Source organism: Callorhinus ursinus, unplaced genomic scaffold (assembly GCF_003265705.2).
Source record: "Callorhinus ursinus isolate GAN/ISIS: 27379988/994484 unplaced genomic scaffold, GSC_fseal_2.0 scaffold11, whole genome shotgun sequence".
Taxonomy (NCBI): domain Eukaryota; kingdom Metazoa; phylum Chordata; class Mammalia; order Carnivora; family Otariidae; genus Callorhinus; species Callorhinus ursinus.
In genome coordinates, this window is record NW_027397073.1 from 48965294 (window position 1) to 48983875 (window position 18582).

General features: G+C 36.8%; 1 protein-coding gene across 11 annotated transcripts in view; it reads left to right on the forward strand.

Annotated features, from left to right (window-relative positions):
- The window catches only part of ESCO1 (establishment of sister chromatid cohesion N-acetyltransferase 1), a 90221-nt gene that overhangs the window by 18067 nt on the left and 53572 nt on the right, over positions 1–18582 (forward strand). For 4 of the 11 annotated variants that reach the window (XR_012380070.1, XR_012380069.1, XM_073898442.1 and 1 more), the window contains exons 2-4: positions 6467–6567; positions 15252–15355; positions 15594–17729. Coding sequence is in view for 9 of the 11 variants with exons in the window: in XM_073898442.1 (XP_073754543.1) it covers positions 16179–17729 (1551 nt within the window). In the remaining 2 variants the exon portion in view is untranslated. Of the gene's footprint in view, positions 1–6466; positions 6568–9884; positions 10163–15251; positions 15356–15593; positions 17730–18582 lie in introns of all 11 variants that reach the window. The other 7 variants (XM_025886426.2, XM_073898440.1, XM_073898438.1 and 4 more) reach the window with 7 other exon arrangements.

Consider the following 18582-nt stretch of genomic DNA (forward strand, 5'->3'; position numbering starts at 1 on the left):
ACATCATACTTAATGGTGAAAGACTGAAGGTTTTTTTTTTTTTTTTTAAGATTTTATTTATCAGAGAGAGCATAAGCAGGGGGAGCGGCAAGCAGAAGGAGAGGAAGAAGCAGGCTCCCCGCTGAGCAGGATGGCACAGAAGGCAGAGGCTTAACCAACTGAGCCACCCAGGCATCCCTGCTCTTGCCACTTTTATTCACCATTGTACTGGAGGTTCTAGCCAGGGAATTTAGGTAAGAAAAAGAAATAAAGGCATCCAGATTGGAAAGGAATAAATAAAACAGTTTTGCAGATGACATGATCTTATATGTAGGAAATTCCAAGAAATCCACAAAAAAGGCCCCAGAGCCTATTAGTACTAATAAGTGAATTCAGCAAGGTTATATGATATAAGATCAATGTACAAAAATTAGTTGTATTTCTGTATACTAGTGATGAATCATCTAAAAAGGATATTAAGAAACCAATTCCTTTTATAATAGAATCAAAAAAGAATAAAGTACTTAGGAATAAATTTAACAAATGAAGTACAAGCCTTGCATGCTGAAAATTCTAAAACATCATTTAAAAAATTAAAGATGACATAAATGAAAAGCTGTCCATGTTCAAGGATTGGAAGACTTACTACTAAGATGGCAGTATTCCTCAAATTATCTACAGATTCAGTGCAGTACCTATTAAAATCCTAGCTGACTTTTTTGCAGAAGTTCACAAGCTGATCCTAAAATTAATACCATATAGCCAAAATAATCTTGAAAAAGGATGGCAAAGTTGAGAGATTCACACTTCCTTATTTCAGAACTTAACTACAAAGGGAGCCAAGAGTGTATGATGGGGAAATGATAGTCTCCAATAAATGTTGATGGGAAAACTGGACAGCCACATCCAAAAGAATGAAACTGGGCCACTATCTTAAATTATACAAAAAATTACTCAGAATGGATTAAAGACTTGAATATAAGACTTGAGACCATAAATTCCTGGAAAAAAAACATAGGGGGTAAGCTCCTTGGTATAGGTCTTGGTGATGATGTTGTGAATATACATTAAAAACAAAAGCAACAAGGGCACCTGGGTGGCGCAGTCAGTTAAGTGTCTGACTCTTGGTTTCAACTCAGGTCATGGTCTTGGGGTTGTGGAATCGAACCCTGTGTTGGGCTCCATGCTGGGTGTGGAGTCTGCTCAGGACACTCCCTCTGTTCCTCCTCCATGCATGCACGCACGTGTGCTCCCTCTGTCTCAAATAAATAAATCTTAAAAAAAAAAAGCAAAAGCAACAAAAGCAAAAATAACAAGTGGGGGACTGCTTCATACTAAAAACAGCTTCTGCATGGCAAAGGAAACCATCACAAAACGAGAAGGTAACCTATAGAATAGAAGAAAATATTTGCAAATTATCTATTTGATAAGTGCTTGATATCCAAAATATATAAACAATCCAATTAAAAATGGGCAGAAGATCTGAATAGACTTTTTTTTCAGAGAAGACATACAGATGGCCAATAGGTACATGGAAAGATGCTCAACATCACGATTCACCAGGAAAATGCAAATCAAAACCACAATGAAATACCGTCTTACACCTGTTAGAATGACTATTATCAAAAAGACAACAAATAACAAATGTTGGCAAGGATGTGAAGAAAAGGAAACCTTTGTTCACTGTCAGTGGAGATGTGAATGGGTACAGCCAGCATGGAAAACAATATGAAGTTTCCTTAAAAAATAAAAAAGAGAACTACCATAACGTCCTGGGTATTTGTCAGGAGAAAACAAACATACTATTTCAGAAAGATATATGCATCCCTGTTCATTGCAGCGTTATTTACAATAGTTAAGGAAATAGCGTAAATGTCCATTGATGAATGGATAAAGAAAAAATATATATATTTTATATATACATATATAAAAATATATACAGTGGACTATATACACAATGGAATATTACTCAGCCATAAAAAAAATGAAATCTTGCATTTGTGACAACATGGATGGACCTTAAGGTCATTATGCTAAGTGAAATAGGTAAGACAAATACTGTATGATCTCACTTATATGCAGAATCTAAAAACAAAAATAAAAAACTAAGTTCATAGGTACAGAGAACAGATTGGTGGTTGCCATAGGTGGGGGGTAGGTGAAATGGGTGAAGGGGAAGGGGGCCAAAAAATTCAAACTTTCAGTTAAATAAATAAGTCATGGGGATGTAATATACAGCTTGGTGACTATAATAATAATGTTTCGTGGGGTGCCTCGGTGGCTCAGTTGGTTAAGTGTCTGCCTTTGGCTCAGGTCCAGGGTCCTGGGATCAAGCTCCATGTTGGGCTCCCTGCCCTTCTACCCCTGCTTGTGCTCTCTCTCTCTTGCTCTGCTCTCTCAAATAAATATATAAAATCTTTAAAAAAAATACTGTATATTTGGAAGTTGCTAAGAGAGTAGATCTTAAAACTTTTCATCACAAGAAAAAAGATTTTAGTAACTATGTATGATGACACATGTTAAATAGGTTTATTGTGGTGATCATGTTAATCTACACAAGTATCATATCAATGTGTTATACCCCTGAAACTCATACAATATGTCGATTATATCTCAGAAAAAGTTTACTATAAGGCTACAGTAATTAAGAGATTTGTGGTACTGGCATAACATCATATAGATGAGTGGAACAATATAGAGAGTCCAGAATTAAACCCATATGTTTACTGGCAGTTGATTTTTGACAATATTTCCAAGACAATTCAGTAGGTAAAGAATGGTCTTTAACAAATGATGCTCTGACAGTTGTATATTCACCTGCAAAAGAATGAAGGTTTTTCTCCTACTTTGTACCATATACAAAATGAACTCAAGATTGACCAGATCTAAATGTAAGCTAACTATAAAACTACTAGAAGAAAACAGATGTAAATCCTCATGGTTTTGAATTAGGTAGTGGTTTCTTGGATATGACATCTAATCATAAGAAACCAAAGAAAAATAGATTAATTGGACATAACTAAAAATAAAGACTTGTGCATCAAAGGACTCTATCAAGAAAATGAGGCGACAAGTAACAGAATTGGAGAAAATATCTGTAAGCGATGCATCTGCTGAGTCTAATATCAGATAAAGAACTGTTACAACTCAAAAAGAAAAGCGACCCAATTTAAAAAGAGGAAAGGATATGAATGTATATTTCTGCAGAGAAGAAATACAAATGGCCAATAAGCTCATGAAAAGATGCTCACCTAATTAGTCATTAGGAAAATATAAATCAGAAGTACAGTGAGATACCACTTTACACCCAAAAGGATGCTAAAGTTTAAAAAGATAGTAAAAAAATGCTGACCAGGATGTAGAGAAATTGGTACCCTCCTACATGGCTGGTGGAAATGTAAAAGGATACAGCTGGTTTGGAAAACAGTCCGTCCGAAGTTAACTATCATACAGTCCAGCAGTCATACTTCTTTGTGTATAACCAAAAGACTGGAAACCTGTGTTCACACAAAACTCATTAGGATTGTTCATAGCATTATTTGTGATAGCCACAAAGTAGGAACAATCTGTCACAGGTGCCTGGGTCACTCAGTTGTTAAGCGTCTGCCTTCAGCTCAGGTTGTGATCCCGGGGTCCTGGGATTGAGCCCTGCATCGGGCTCCCTGCTCCGCAGGAAGCCTGTTTCTCCCTCTCCCACTCCCCCTGCTTGTGTTCCCTCTCGCTGTCTCTCTCTCTCTCTCTGTCAAATAAATAAATAAATCTTAAAAAAAAAAAAGATTTATCTACCCAGGTGCCCCTGAATAAATAAAATCTTTAAAAAAAAAAACTATCAAACATCCATGAACTGAATAATAGTTAAAATGTGGCATGTTTGTACAGTGGGATAGTACTCAGCCATAAAAATCATAGGACATTACTGATAAATGCTATGTTATTTGAGCCTTGAAAACATGAAAGAAGCCAGTCACAGCGACCATATGTTGTATGATTCCATTTATATGCAACGTCTAGAATAGTCAAACCATAAAAACAGAAGGTAGATTTGTAGTTGCCAGGGGCTGGAGGGAGGGGTAATGGAGAATGACTTTTAATGAGCATGTTTTTTGGGGGATTTTTTTGAGGTCATGAAAATATTCTGGAATTAGATACTGGCAATTGTTACACAACTCTGAATGTACTAAAACCCACTAAATTGTATACTATAAAGAGGTGGATTTTATGGTAAGGAATTATATCTCAGTCATAAAATGTTTTTTTGGATATTTTTAAAAATTTATTTCAGAGAGGGGAGGGGCAACGAATTTCAAGCAGACTTCCCTGCTGAGCGTGTAGCCCCGACATGGGGCTTGATCCCACAACCCTGAGATTATGAACTGAGCCGAAATCAAGAGTTGGACCCTCAACTGATTGAGCCACCCAGGTGCCCTAATCATGAAATGTTTTTTAAAAAAAAGACTTTAATATTAAAATACATTGGGTGATATACAATCCAAATTTTTTCTTTTTTTTTTTCCTTTCTGTTTAAAAATTTTTTTATAATCATGGGGTGCCTGGATGGCTCAGTCAGTTAAACATCTGCCTTTGGCTCAGGTCATGATCTTAGGGTCCTGGGATCAAGCCCTATGTCTGGCTCCCTGCTCAGCAGGGAGTCAGCTTCTCCCTCTCCCTCTGTCTACACCCTCCCCCCGCTTATGTGCTGTCTCTCTCAAATAAATAAAATCTTAAATTTTTTTTTAAGATTTTATTTATTTAACTGGCAGAGAGAGAGAGAGAGAGACAGCGAGAGAGGGAACACAAGCAGGGGGAGTGGGAGAGGGAGAAGCAGGCTTCCCGTGGAGCAGGGAGCCCGATGCGGGGCTTGATCCCAGGACGCTGGGATCATGACCTGAGCCAAAGGCAGTCGCTTAACCAACTGAGCCACCCAGGCACCCCTATAATCCAAATATTTTAATAATTAAAATTTGAGTACATTTTATTATAAAGCACTGTGGGAAATGGATTATTGTTAAATTCTCAGTATTTTCTAATGTGCCTTGTAAGATTTCTTTTGTGGTAAAATATAAATGTTACTTTTTTCTATATTTATTTGTCAGAGAGAGAGAGTACAAGCACAGGGAGGGGCAGAGGGAGAGGGAGAAGCAGGCTCCCCACTGAGCAGGGAGCCTGACGCGGGTCTCATCCCAGGACTCTGGGATCATGACCTGAGCTTAAGGCAGACGCTTAACTGACTAGCCATCCAGGCGCCCAAATATAAATGTTGTTTTAGGGTTTCTGAAGTGGTCATTTTATGTAAAGCTTAATTGTGTTTTTTTGACCCTGATATTGTTTTCATTAGGATTATATTAATCTAGCTCTGGGTTGTGTAGGAGGGGCTTGTCAATTTGTTAACAGATGAGAGGGTGCATTTCAGTTCTTATTTGCAAGATATTATTAAGAGTTATAAAGAAAGGGGGTTTATTAAGTTGTGTAATGCTAGATTAGTGCTGGTTGCGTGAGGGGGCAAACTAGAATTGAAGTGGTCCTTAGCACACCTTGAACAGATGATTGACAAATACTGTAGAGTTGTGTATCAGTTTATCTCTTTTATAAGGTAGGTCCCAACTGCCAAATGTATTAAAATACTTAGAAATTGGGAGAAATAGATGTAAAAAGAATATTCATCATTTTAAAAATTATAATTCTTAGTGCTAACGTACTAAAGTAATATAAGTGAGCTTTCTTTTTTTGTTATGTTTCTGGGGCTTAATCTTTGGTAAGTTTAGAGCTCAGAAAGTAAAAATTAATCACAATATGTATTAGCTGTTGCTGTATAAGAAACTGCCCTAGAGCTCGGTGGCTTAAAACAGCAGTTAATTGATCACGTATCTGCAGAGCAGCTGTGCGTTAGGTGACTTAGGTTAGGCTTGGTGGGCAGCTGTCGGTATGGGTGGGCTTTATTTCTCACTGTGGGTTTGGCTTGTCACCTCATTTGGGGTTTGGCTCAGTTCTACTCTTTGTTTATTCTGGGGTCTAGGCTGAAGGGCTGCCTTCATCTACCTGGTGAAGCTCTTACGGTGATGGCAGAGGTGCAAGAGGGCAAGCCCAGCTGCACAAAGACATTTCAAACCTCTGCATCATTTCTCTTAATATACCATTGGCCAAACCAAGTTAGATGGCTAAGGTTATGGGGGCAGGGAAGTATACTCTGCCCACCATGAGGCCAAAGGAAGGCATGTGGTGAAACTCAGCACCAGTTGAGAAGGAAAATATACTCCTTCCATGCAGTGGAGGTTTGGAGGTGGTGATTGTATTTGAAGAAAAACCTAATCTATTATATGATGTAAAAGTGAGATATGTGATGCTTTACATTGTTATTAGGCAGTTGTTTACTTAGTCTAGCTTAGTCTTAAGCTGTTTTAATATGAGTTAGTAGACAATAGTACTTTTATATTCTTATGTGTTTTAATAGATTGTTTTACTTTAGTTACAGGATTTTTTTTTCTTTTAGAATTAATTCCCAAACACAGGAAGTTATTAGAAGCATCATTCATTGGAAGCATTATCAGTCAACTTAAAGAAACGGTGTTATGTGATTTTTGTCTCGGTAAGGTAAGTGGCTTATACTTTATAATATAGTGCCTTCCAAGATGAATTAGTCACTGTGCTAAATATAACTTATTTTCAGAGAAATATAATATTTTAATTTTGATTAGGTTTTATCTCTATATAATATAACATTTGAATGGGTATATAGTGAAAAGTAAGCTTTTTCACACTCCTGACACTTGGTATTGTAGTTCTCTTCCCTGGAAATCTTCACTATTATATTATGTATCTTTCTATACCTAATGTGTGCATAAGCAAGCATATGTTTCTGTGCATTTCCTTTCTCCCACTCTTTTTCTAAAAGATTGCTGTTTTTACCCTCTTACTGCACCTTGCTGTTTTTTGGTTTAACAATGCTTCTTGGTTGCAGGTGTAGGTCCATTTCATTTACTTACAGCACTATTTTTTTTGACAGCTTTATTAAGGTATAATTTATGTACAGTAAACTCCACTCTCTCAAACTGTACAATTTGGTGGATTTTGACAGATATACACACTCTTGAAACCACCACTACAGTCAAGACACAGAACATCTCCATCACTTCCAAAAGTCTGTCTCTCCCTCCTCTTCTGACCTTAGGGAAAGACTCATTTGCTGTCTTACTGTAGATTACAGTTGACCCTTGAACAACATTAGTTTGAATTGTGGGGGTCCACTTATGCAGATTTTTTTCAATAAATAAATTGAAAAATTTTTTTTGAGATTGGCAATTTGAAAAAAACTTGCAGAGAAACCATGTAGCTTAGAAATACTGAAAAATTAAAAAGGTGTTTCATGAATGCATAGAATATGTGTAGTTTATTACTTACTACCATAAAATATTCACAGATCTATTATAAAAAGTTAAAATTTATTAAAATGTATGCAAACACAGACCATACATTGCATCATTTACAGTAAAAAATCGAAACAAACATAAAGATGCAGTATTAAATCATAACTGCATAAACTTTAGTACATACTGTACTACTATAATTATTTTGTAGTCATCTCATGTTGCTATTGTGGTGAGCTTAGGTGTTTGAGTCTGCTTAAAACGTGGTGTGATGCTAATCATCTCTGTGTGAGCAGTTTGTCTCTGCAGTAAATTGCGTATCACAGTAAAAAGTGATCTGTGCAGTTTTTGCGTATTTGCAGTACTGTAAACCTTGAATAACACCATGGGACCCATTTCAAATGCCACTAGTAATGCTGGAAGTGCTCCCAAGGAGCAGGGAAAAGTCATGACATTATAAGAAAGTGTTGAGTTGTTTAAGTACCATAGATTGAGACCTGCAGCTACAGTTGCCTGCCAGTTCAAGATAAATGAATCCAGCATAAGGACCATCATAGGAAAAGAAAAGGAAATTCTTGAAGCTGTTGCTGCAGTTATGCCAGAAGGCGTCAAAACCTTGTACTTTTTGAAATACCTTTTTATCTTGTATTGAAAATGCAGCTTTTATGTGGGTGCAGGGTTGCTATAGAAAAGGCATTCCTATAGACTCTAATATGATTTGAGGAAAGGTGAAGTCATTATAGGACAACTAAAAGCAAAAGGAAGGTGAAGGGTTCTAAAGCTGGAGAATTTAGTGCCAGCAAAGAATGGTTTGATAATTTTAGAAAAAGGTGTGATTTTTAAAATGTCAAGAAAACAGGAGAAACAGCTTCTGTTGACCAAGAGGCAGCAGATGAGTTCCCAGATGGCATTAAGAAAATCATTGAGGAGAAAGAATATTTGCCTGAACAGGTTTTTTTTTAATGCAGACAAAAAGTGCCCTATTCTGGAAAAAAAATACCATAAAGGACATTTATTAATATGTAAGAGAAATGAGCCTTAGGATTTAAGGTAGAAAGGGATAGGCCAATTCTTCTGTTTTGTGCAAATGCAATTGGGTTTATGACCAGGAATGTCCTTATGTATAAAGCTGCTAATCTTCAAACCTTGAAGGGAAAAGATAAAAACCAACTGCCCGATGAAGTAGGCTGAGGAGGAGGAAGAGAGGAAGATGGTCTTGGTGTCTCAGGGTAGCAAAAGAGGTGAAGTTTTTTTTAAATCTCTGCATCCAAGGTGGGGCTCAAACTCACGACCCTGAGATCAGAGTCTCATGCTGTACTGACCGAGCCAGCAGGCACCCCAGACTTTTGGTTGTACAACAAAAAGGCCTGAACAATGAGAATCTTTTTTCGGGATTAGTTCCATCAGTACTTTGTCCCTTAAGTCAGGAAGTACCTTGCCAGTAAGGCACTGCCTTTTAAAGTTCTTTTGATCTTAGACAATGTCCCTGGGTACCCAGAACCTGATGAGTTCAGCACAAAAGGCATCAAAGTGGTCTACTTGCCCCTAAACACAACATCTCTAATTTAGCCTCTAGATCAGGAGGTCTTAAGGACCTTTAAGGCTCATCACACATGGTACTCTCTAGAAAGGATTTTCAACACTATGGAAAAGAACCCTGATAGAACATCATGAAAGTCTGGAAGGATTGTATCATTGAGGATGCCATCATTGTTTATAGAACAAGCCATGAAAACCATCAAGCCCAAAACAGTAAATTCCTGCAGGAGAAAAATGTGTCTAGAAGTTGTGTGTGACTTCACAGAATTTACAACAGACCAATCAAGGAAATCATGAAAGAGATTGTGGATATGGCAAAAAAGGGTTGGGGGGTGTGAAGGGTTTTAAGGTACAGATCTTGGAGAAATTCAAGAGCTAATAGATGCCACACAAAAGGAATTAATAGAAGATGACTTGATGAGGATAAACACATCTGAACCAGTGCCAGATGATGAAGAAGAAGATGTCGATGAAGCAGTGCCAGAAAACAGATTGACATTAGACTGTCTGGCAGAAGGATTCTAATTATTCAGGACTGCTTTTGACTTCTTCTAGGACATGGACCCTTCTTTATTTTTTTTAAAAGATTTTATTTTTATTTGAGAGAGAATGAGAGAGAGAGTGAGCACATGAGAGAGGGGAGAGGGTCAGAGGGAGAAGCAGACTCCCTGCTGAGCAGGGAGCCCGATGCAGGACTCGATCCCGGGACTCCAGGATCATGACCCGAGCCGAAGGCAGTCGCTTAACCAACTGAGCCACCCAGGCGTCTGGACATGAACCCTTCTATGATATGGGTACTGAAACTAAAGCAAATGCTAGAGGAAGGATTGGTACTGTGTAGAAACATTTTTAAAGAGATGAAAAAGCAAAAATGTCAGACGGAAATTACAATGTATTTCTGTAAAGTACACCAAGTTGGCTTGCCTCTCCTGCCTTCCTTTTCACCTTCACCTCTTTTGCTACCCTGAGACACCAAGACCATCTTCCTCTCTTCCTCCTCCTCAGCCTACTCAGTATGAAGAGTGAAAACAACAGGGATGAAGACATTTATGATAATCCACTTCCATTTAATGAATAGTAAATAATCATCATGCCATACAGTTAATAAACTTATCTGTTGTGTGTGTGAGTGTCTTCGTGTGAAAATCTAATAACTGAATGGCAAGAACTGCCTGAGACGGTTTTCTGTCAACATCATCATCATTGCTTAAGTTTTCATCGTGTAGAAAATCATGTACAAGACTTGTATGGAAGTGGATAGCCTATCCTTACGTAGGCATAAGGTGAGTGATATTTAATACAAAATTAATAATGTGTTAGTTTTCTTACTGTTTTATAACTTTCAAAGAATTACAGTATGCTTCTCTCTCTGGTAATTGGAGAAACTGTATATCAACCTATCATTGCAGGTAAGTGGTTTTTACAAAAAATGTGTTTGCAGTGTTAATGAATATGACTGTAATACTTCATGACATAATTGTATGACTTAATGAATATGACTGTAATAGTTCATGACATAATTGTATGACTTAATGAATATGACTGTAATACTTCATGACATGACAAAATTGTATAACGATTCATTCATTAGTGTATATGCTAGTCCAGTGTGAAGCAACTGATCTCTTACATTGGGCTACTGTAAAGCAGTCATAGTGCCACTTCATTATCAGTGCGTGAATTGTTATATCTGTAAGTAAATATGAATTTCTTTTTCACATGTTTTCATTTTTGATATCTAGTGTTAGTAATAGCATTTAAATTTATAGTGTTTTATATTATTTAGGACAATATTGATGTAGATTCTGACTGATGATGCATCTTATGAAACGATGTCAATTGGTATCAATTGGTATCAATAAATGATACTATGGTATCAATAAATACAGTATAGAGGGGCGCCTGGGTGGCTCAGTCATTAAGCGTCTGCTTTCGGCTCAGGTCATGGTCCCAGGGTCCTGGGATCGAGCCCCGCATCGGGCTCCCTGTTCCGCGGGAAGCCTGCTCTCCCTCTCCCACTCCCCCTGCTTGTGTTCCCTCTCTCGCTGTGTCTCTCACTGTCAGATAAATAAAATCTTTAAAAATAAATAAATACAGTGTAGTCCTGTAAGTTTATTTTCTTTTCCTTATGATTTTCTTAACATTTTTTCTCTAGCTTTATCATAAGAATACAGTATAAAATGCATATATCACAAAATATATATTTATGTTATTGATAAGGCTTCTGGTCAACGGTAGGCCATATTAGTAGTCATATTTTTTGGGAGTCAAAAGTTATATGCAGATTCTTGACTGTGCTGGGGTTCGGCACTCCAACCCCTGCTTTGTTCAAGGATCAACTATAGTTTGCTTTTTCTAGAATTTCAAGTGGAATCATACATTATGTACTCTTTGTGTCCACCTTTTTTCATTCACCATAATGGTTGTGAGGTTCATCATATTGTTCCAATAGTTCCTTTCGATTGCTGAGTACTTTTCTACTATATTACTGATATACTACATTTTATTGACCCATTTACCTGAACTTTTTTTTTTTTTTTAGATTTTGGTTATTGTGCATAGAGCTGCTTTGACGGTTTTTTTTTTTTAAGATTTATTTATTAGTGAGCATGTACATGAGAGAAAGCGGTGGGGAGGGGCAGAGGAAGAGGGAGAGAATCTCAAGCAGACTCCCTGCTCAGTACAGAGCCTGAGTGGCGCTTGATCTCTCAATCCTGAGATCATGACCTGAGCTGAAATCAAGGAGTTGGGTACTTAACCGACTGAGCCACTCAGGTGCTCCTGCTTTGAAGATTTTTGAACATGGTTTTTACATGGTCATACGTAGAATGAGTAGGATTCTTGCCTTAAAAAATCTGTCTACCCCAAAGATTTTTGCCTGTTTTCTTCTTGAGCTTTGTAGTTTTATATTTATTTCTTTGGTCAATCTCAAATTATTTTTGTGGGTTGTATGAGGGAAGGGTTGATGTTCTTTTTTTTTTTTTCCCCCTTCTATTTAGGTTTCCAGTAGTTCTAGCACCATTTTTTCAGACTTTGTTTTCCCTATGGATTTGTGTTGGCACTTTTGCTGAAAATTAATTGATCATAAATGTATGGGTCTGTTTTTGGATTCTCTATTTCATTGATCTTTGTTTCCTTTATCAGTATTACACTGTCTTGATTACTGTAGATTTATAAGTCTTGAAGTTTAATAGTATCAGTATTGTAAAAAAAATTTTTTTAAAGGCTTTGACTATTGTACATAGTTTCTGCATTTCCATGTAAGTTTTAAAATCAGATTGTCAGTTTCTGTATAAAAAGACTGGAAATTTCGCTTGGAATTGAGTTGATGTGATTGCGTGGTGTTCTGTTGGGTGTATATATAATTGGGTCAGTTATATAAGCTTATAGTGATGTCTGCTGGGGTTTTCACTCTGTTGATACAGTGCTGCAATTTTATATTTATTTGTGTCTTTGGACACTTGTGCATGTGTGTCTGTAATATAAAGCCCTGCAAATGGAATTGCTTCAAATTAACATTTATAATTTGATAGATACTGCCTAATTGTCCTTTGTAGACACTGAATTAGCTGCACTAATGAAAGAGTACCTGTCACAAACCTTTGCCAAGACCGTGTTCTTAAACTTCCTGATCTTTGGCCAGTCTGATAGGTGAAAAATGGTGTTTTGTCTTCGTTCTAACTTAAATTATTCTGTTGTTATCACACCAGCCTTCTGTGGTTTCTTTCCTGTGAATATATCATGGTAAATAGCTTTTGCTATTTCTTGCCAGTGTATTTCCCTAGTTTTGTTCCTCAAACCTGGCTTCTGAATTTTCTGACAATGCTTAAAAGTTTTTCCCACTCTGAAAATAAATACTAAAACTCTCACACATTTTAATTTACTATATTTTAACTTTTAATTAATTTTTAATGATTAAATTTTTCCTGGACATAACCTCACTCTTTTTTTTTTTTTTAAAGATTTTATTTATTTGAGAGAGAATGAGAGAGAAAGAGCATGAGAGGGAAGAGGGTCAAAGGGAGAAGCAGACTCCCCGCTGAGCAGGGAGCCCGATGCGGGACTCGATCCTGGGACTCCAGGATCATGACCTGAGCCGAAGGCAGTCGCCCAACCAACTGAGCCACCCAGGCGCCCCATAACCTCACTCTTAAACCAAAATTACCCAGATGGTTACCTACTTGTCCTGACACCAATTGTTGAATAATCTTTTCTTCATTAATTTGAAAGTAATTAATACTACCTTTATATGTTCTAGCTTCTCTTAATCACTTGGGCCTATTTTTGGACTCTTTGTTTTCTCTTGTCTATTGATTTGTTGGAATTAAATTATTAATTATTACAACTAAGTGACACAAATCTACACCCCATTACATTCTAAGTTTGATTTGTGCATGTGTGTGTTATAAACTGGTATGTGATATTTTCTTCTATTATGTATTTCAGCTGATTGTTGTTTATTTAAAGCTTTTGATTTTGATTTTTAATTTTTAAAATTTATTCTCCTTTGTAAATTCACATACTAATAATTTTTTGTTTTTCTTTTTCTTCCTTGCAAATGATAATTTGCATGTATAATATATATGTGGTCAGGATTTTTCCCTCCTCCCGAGAAGCTTGAGGATCATCTTTTTGTCTTCATGATACATTTTTTAACATCTTTTTTTTTTTTTTAAATATTTTATTTGTCGGAGAGAGAGGGAGCGAGCATAAGCAGGGGGAATGGCAGGCAGAGGCAGAAGCAGGCTCCCTGCTGAGCAAGGAGGCCGATGTGGGACTCAATCCCTGGACCTCAGGATCATGACCTGAGCCAAAGGCAGACGCTTAACTGACTGAGCCACCCAGGCACCCCTTAACATCTTTTTTTAAAAATCATTTGTGCTAAATGCTATTGGCCCTTTAAATCTGGAAACTCAGGCGCCTGGTTTTAGTTTTCGGCTTTGCATAGTTTGTTTCTGCCAAGCTATTTATTTCCGGCTTTTGGTTGTTTTTTGTTTTTTGTTTTTTTTCATTTTAAGGTTTTCTCCACGTATTCTGATTCTTGTTTGTTTGCTCAGAGTTACAAGTGAGACACTAAAAACTGATTTGGAAGTTTTGTGTGTTTGGATGGTGGGTGGGCTGGTAGTTTCTTGACTGTAGGGTGTGAGTGTGTGTGCACGTGCATGTGCACACTTAACTGAGGGTATTTTTTTAGTTCTTTTATCTCTAGGCCTGTCAAATTCATTAAAAAACTGTCTTCTAGTTTTCTTCCAGGACGGTACAGGCTTGGTTGCTTCCTCTAGGAGTTTCTTCATTAGGCAGAGAGGACTTTTAAGTGGATGGAATGGATTTCAGCACTGTGTGTACTCCTGCTTAATTCCGTCTATTGTCAGTATGATACTTTTCCCCTCACCTGTCACTCATGAGCCCCCAGACCAAAGGCCTTTTGTTGCACTCTTTCCAGAGATATATACTAGGGTCTTCAGGGATACAGGGCAGTTTTCTGGTGCTAGTAATTGGAATGGCACTCTTGGCATCTTCCTGCTTTTTTGAGTCCTACTTTCATCCTCATCTCCTGTGGAGCCTGGGTTGGCAGTTCCTGAGTTTTGGGAGATTCTATGGTTTTAAGTAGAGCTGCTTCTCGGCTTTCCCCATTTCCAGCTTAGGATTCAAGTTTTCTTGAGTCTAGAGGTTGTTATTTGTCATTCTTTGTAACTTCCATATTTTTTATTTTTACCATTTACTCTTTATCCTTCGGGTTCATGGTTTTATCTTATTTTAATCTATTGCTTTTTTAAAGTAGGTTTTATGTGAGAGTAGAGGAAAATGTGTGTTTAAATCTGCCTTTTTAACTGTGTATCAGTGTTTTTCTATGTACAAGTAGTGTGCACTCTTTTTCCTCAAAATAGGATTTTACCAGTTTAGCCCATTATATGTATGTATTATGAATTGTGTTTTGTATTTTAAAACTTTTTTTTTTTACAACATAAAATGGACTGTTTACTTCAGGTTAGAAATACTAAAATGAAGTGGTATGTATAAAGTGAGTTCTGAAGACTAATGAGAGGACAGCTTAAAATTGTGGAGTGTTGGGGCGCCTGGGTGGCTCAGTTGTTAAGCGTCTGCCTTCAGCTCAGGTCATGATCCCAGGGTCCTGGGTTCGAGCCCCATATTGGGCTCCCTGCTTGGCGTGAAGCCTACTTCTCCCTCTCCACTCCCCCTGCTTGTGTTCCCTCTCTCGCTGTGTCTCTCTCTGTCAAATAAATAAAATCTTAAAAAAAATAAAAATAAAAAAAATAAAATTGTGGAGTGTTGTATTTGGTGAGTGGTGAATGAAAATTTACATATTTGCACCTTTTAAACATTTTTTAAAACTACTTTTTTTTTTTTTAGGTGCTGTGTAATGTGTTAAGAAGGATACTTTAAGGAATGATTTTGCCAAATTTTCATGAGTTATGGTGGCTGAAAGGTCAAGTCTGTCTTGTGGGAAAAGAATTGTAAGTAACTTCAGGGAATAAACTGATAAATTTTGACTATTCTATGCTTATATAAAACAAGTTACTGATTACTTATAGGAATGTACTTTGGGATACTTTATTCTATTAGCCTTAAATATAGAGACTAAATAATTAAAAAGGAGGAATTAGGTTTATATAAATCAGTATTTCTGTATAGTATTAGCATTGCCATATTGGATTGTATAAAATTTAATTTTAATTTTTTTTAATTTTTCAGAAATGGCAGCACAAAAGGAAATCTATATTAATAGAGTATTTTATTAAACGAAAGAGGTTAGATAAGAACTTTAAACTAACAGTCTCAGCAAACAAGGAAAGACACCTGTTAGCTGTAAGACATGTTTCAAATGAATCGAAGTCCAGTAACTGTAGACTTCAGAAGAAAAAAGCTTTCAAAATCTTTGTCAAAAAAGGTCAGTGATAAATAACTCCTCCAGTAATAGGGCTAGGCCTGAATACCATTATTAATTGAAAAATTAACAAAGATTGAACCTGAATTAAGTTTTTGTCATAAAAAGTTCTAAAAATATCAAATTAGAATTAAATTTTCCTCAAATTTCTATTGCCTTGTCCAGAAGTAAAGCAAATATCTTTCAGCCTTCATACCCAGCTTTTCTCATGTCCTAGGGATGACCGAAACCTTACTTGAAGCAAACTAGTAGTTTTGTTGAAAATGTACATCAGCCTCAAAGTTGATTCTTAAGACCTCCTCAGTAATAATACTAGACATTCAGCATTCGCACCTACCAGGACACGAAAATCCTCTCAAAAGCTACTCAGAAAAGGAGGACCTTACTCAGGAATGATGTCCATTCAGGAGAAATCAAAAGAAAATTCCTCCAATGTTATTAAAAAAAGTGAAGATAAGAATTTAGAAACACAAATTCAAGGTTCTCAAACGAATCTGGCAAAAAAATCAGGTCCAAAGGAAACTGTAAAATCACTGGTTAAATCTTCTAGTGAGAGTAAAATAAATCAGCCTGAATTAGGAACATGCATGAGTACAAGGTCAACAAAAGCCGCATCCAATGATAAAAAAGCTAGTAAATCCATTAACAAAAATATGGTGACTGTGAAGGGACATTCACAACAAGAATCTACAAAAAAGAAGAAATTACCTCAGAAAAAGTCAGTGCATGGAACTTCTAAATCAGATGAACAGCTTAACCGGAGATCACAAAGACTACAACAGTTAACTGAAGTTTCAACAAGGTCTCTGCGTAGTAGAGAAATTCAGGGTCAGGTTCAAGCAGTTAAACAGACTTTGCCACCAAGAAAAGAGCACTGTAACAATTCTCAAAGTAAATCTAATAAAGTTAAAACAAGTCAAAAACATGTGAAAAGAAAAGTACCAGAAGTAAAGTCTGACTCTAAAGAGGATGAAAATCTAGTAATTAATGAAGTAATAAATTCCCCCAAAGGAAAAAAACGCAAAGTAGAGCATCAAACATCTTCTAACTGTAGTTCTCAGTGCATAAAAGCATCTGAAAAGTGTCTTCAGAAGAATGCTAGAAAAGAGGAAACAAAATCTGTGCCTGTAACTTCTGAGATAAATAGATCAAAAATGGTTACTTCAGCAGTCTCTAAAAAGAATGAGGTGAAGAAGTCAGTTTATACACAAGTGAATACTAGTGCAAAATCCCAAAAAAGTCCACAGCCATCAGTGCCTGAACAAAGTGTAGATAATGAGCTGGAGCAAGTGGGAAAGAGCAAACGAGGTAGCATTCTTCAGCTCTGTGAAGAAATTGCTGGTGAGATTGAGTCCGATACTGTAGAGGTAAAAAAGGAATCTTCACAAATGGAAAGTGTAAAGATGGAGAAGCCTACAGAAATAAAATTGGAGGAGACTGATAATGAAAGACAAATACTTCATCAAAAGGAAACAAATCAGGATGTTCAATGTAGTCGTTTCTTCCCCAGTAGAAAAACAAAGCCTGTGAAATGTATACTAAATGGAATAAACAGCTCAACTAAAAAGAACTCCAACTGGACTAAAATTAAACTCTCAAAATTTAACTCTGTGCAGCAAAATAAGTTGGACTCTCAAGTTTCCCCTAAATTGGGCTTAATACGAACCAGTTTTTCACTCCCAGCCTTAGAAATGCATCATCCAGCGACTCAAAGTACATTTTTAGGGACAAAACCACATAATGATAAAAATATAGCTTGCCAGCAGGAAGAAATGAAAGAAATTAATTCTGAAGAAGTTAAAACTAATGATGTTACAGTTGAAGTTAATAAAACCACAAAAAGGGCTCCTGAAAGTTGTCATTTGGATAATCAGATAAAACTACCCCCAGACCCACTGTTGGATAACCAGATGAAAGATTCTTTTGAATCAACTCCAGATAAGGTAATTTATTTTCTTTATGCACAGTAGAGGTACATGAGTACTTTCTATTAAATAAGTTTTTACAGCATATTTTATCTTAAGAATCAAGTCATAAAAGACAGAAGTCATTTGTTAAGGTATCCTGTACAGTTGTTAGTAGTGTTTTATTAACTCAGTCTTGTAGTGAGTGATAGAACTTACTGGTTTCTTTAGATGTCTGACCTTTACATAAATTGTTCTCATTGCTTCCTTATTTTCATCTTTCATTTTTATTTTGTTTTGTTAACATTTTTATTTATTTGACAGAGACCCAGCGAGAGAGGGAACACAAGCAGGGGGAGTGGGAGAGGGAGAAGCAGGCTTCCCGCGGAGCAGGAAGCCCGATGTGGGGCTCAATCCCAGGACCCTGGGATCATGACCTGAGCCGAAGGCAGATGCTTAACCAACTGAGCCATCCAGGCGCCCCTTATTTTTATTTTATATGCAGCATGAACCTGTTGAATTCTAGCCTTTTTTTTTTTTTTTTAACAATTTTTATTTATTTATTGAGAGAGAGAGAATGGTAGAGAGCATGAGAGGGAGAAGCAGACTTCCTGCTGAGCAGGGAGCCCGATGCGGGACTCGATCCTAGGACTTCAGGATCATGACCTGAGCTGAAGGCAGTTGCTTAACCAACTGAGCCACCCAGGCACCCTAGCTTTTCTTTTTCTTATTTAAAATTGTTTTGAGTATAATTGATGCACAGGGTTATGTTAGTTTCTGGTGTACAACATAGTGATTTAAAATCTCTATACATTATGCTTTGCTCACAAGTGGAGCTACCACCTATTACCATACAATGCTATTATAATATCATTGACTATATTTCCTATGC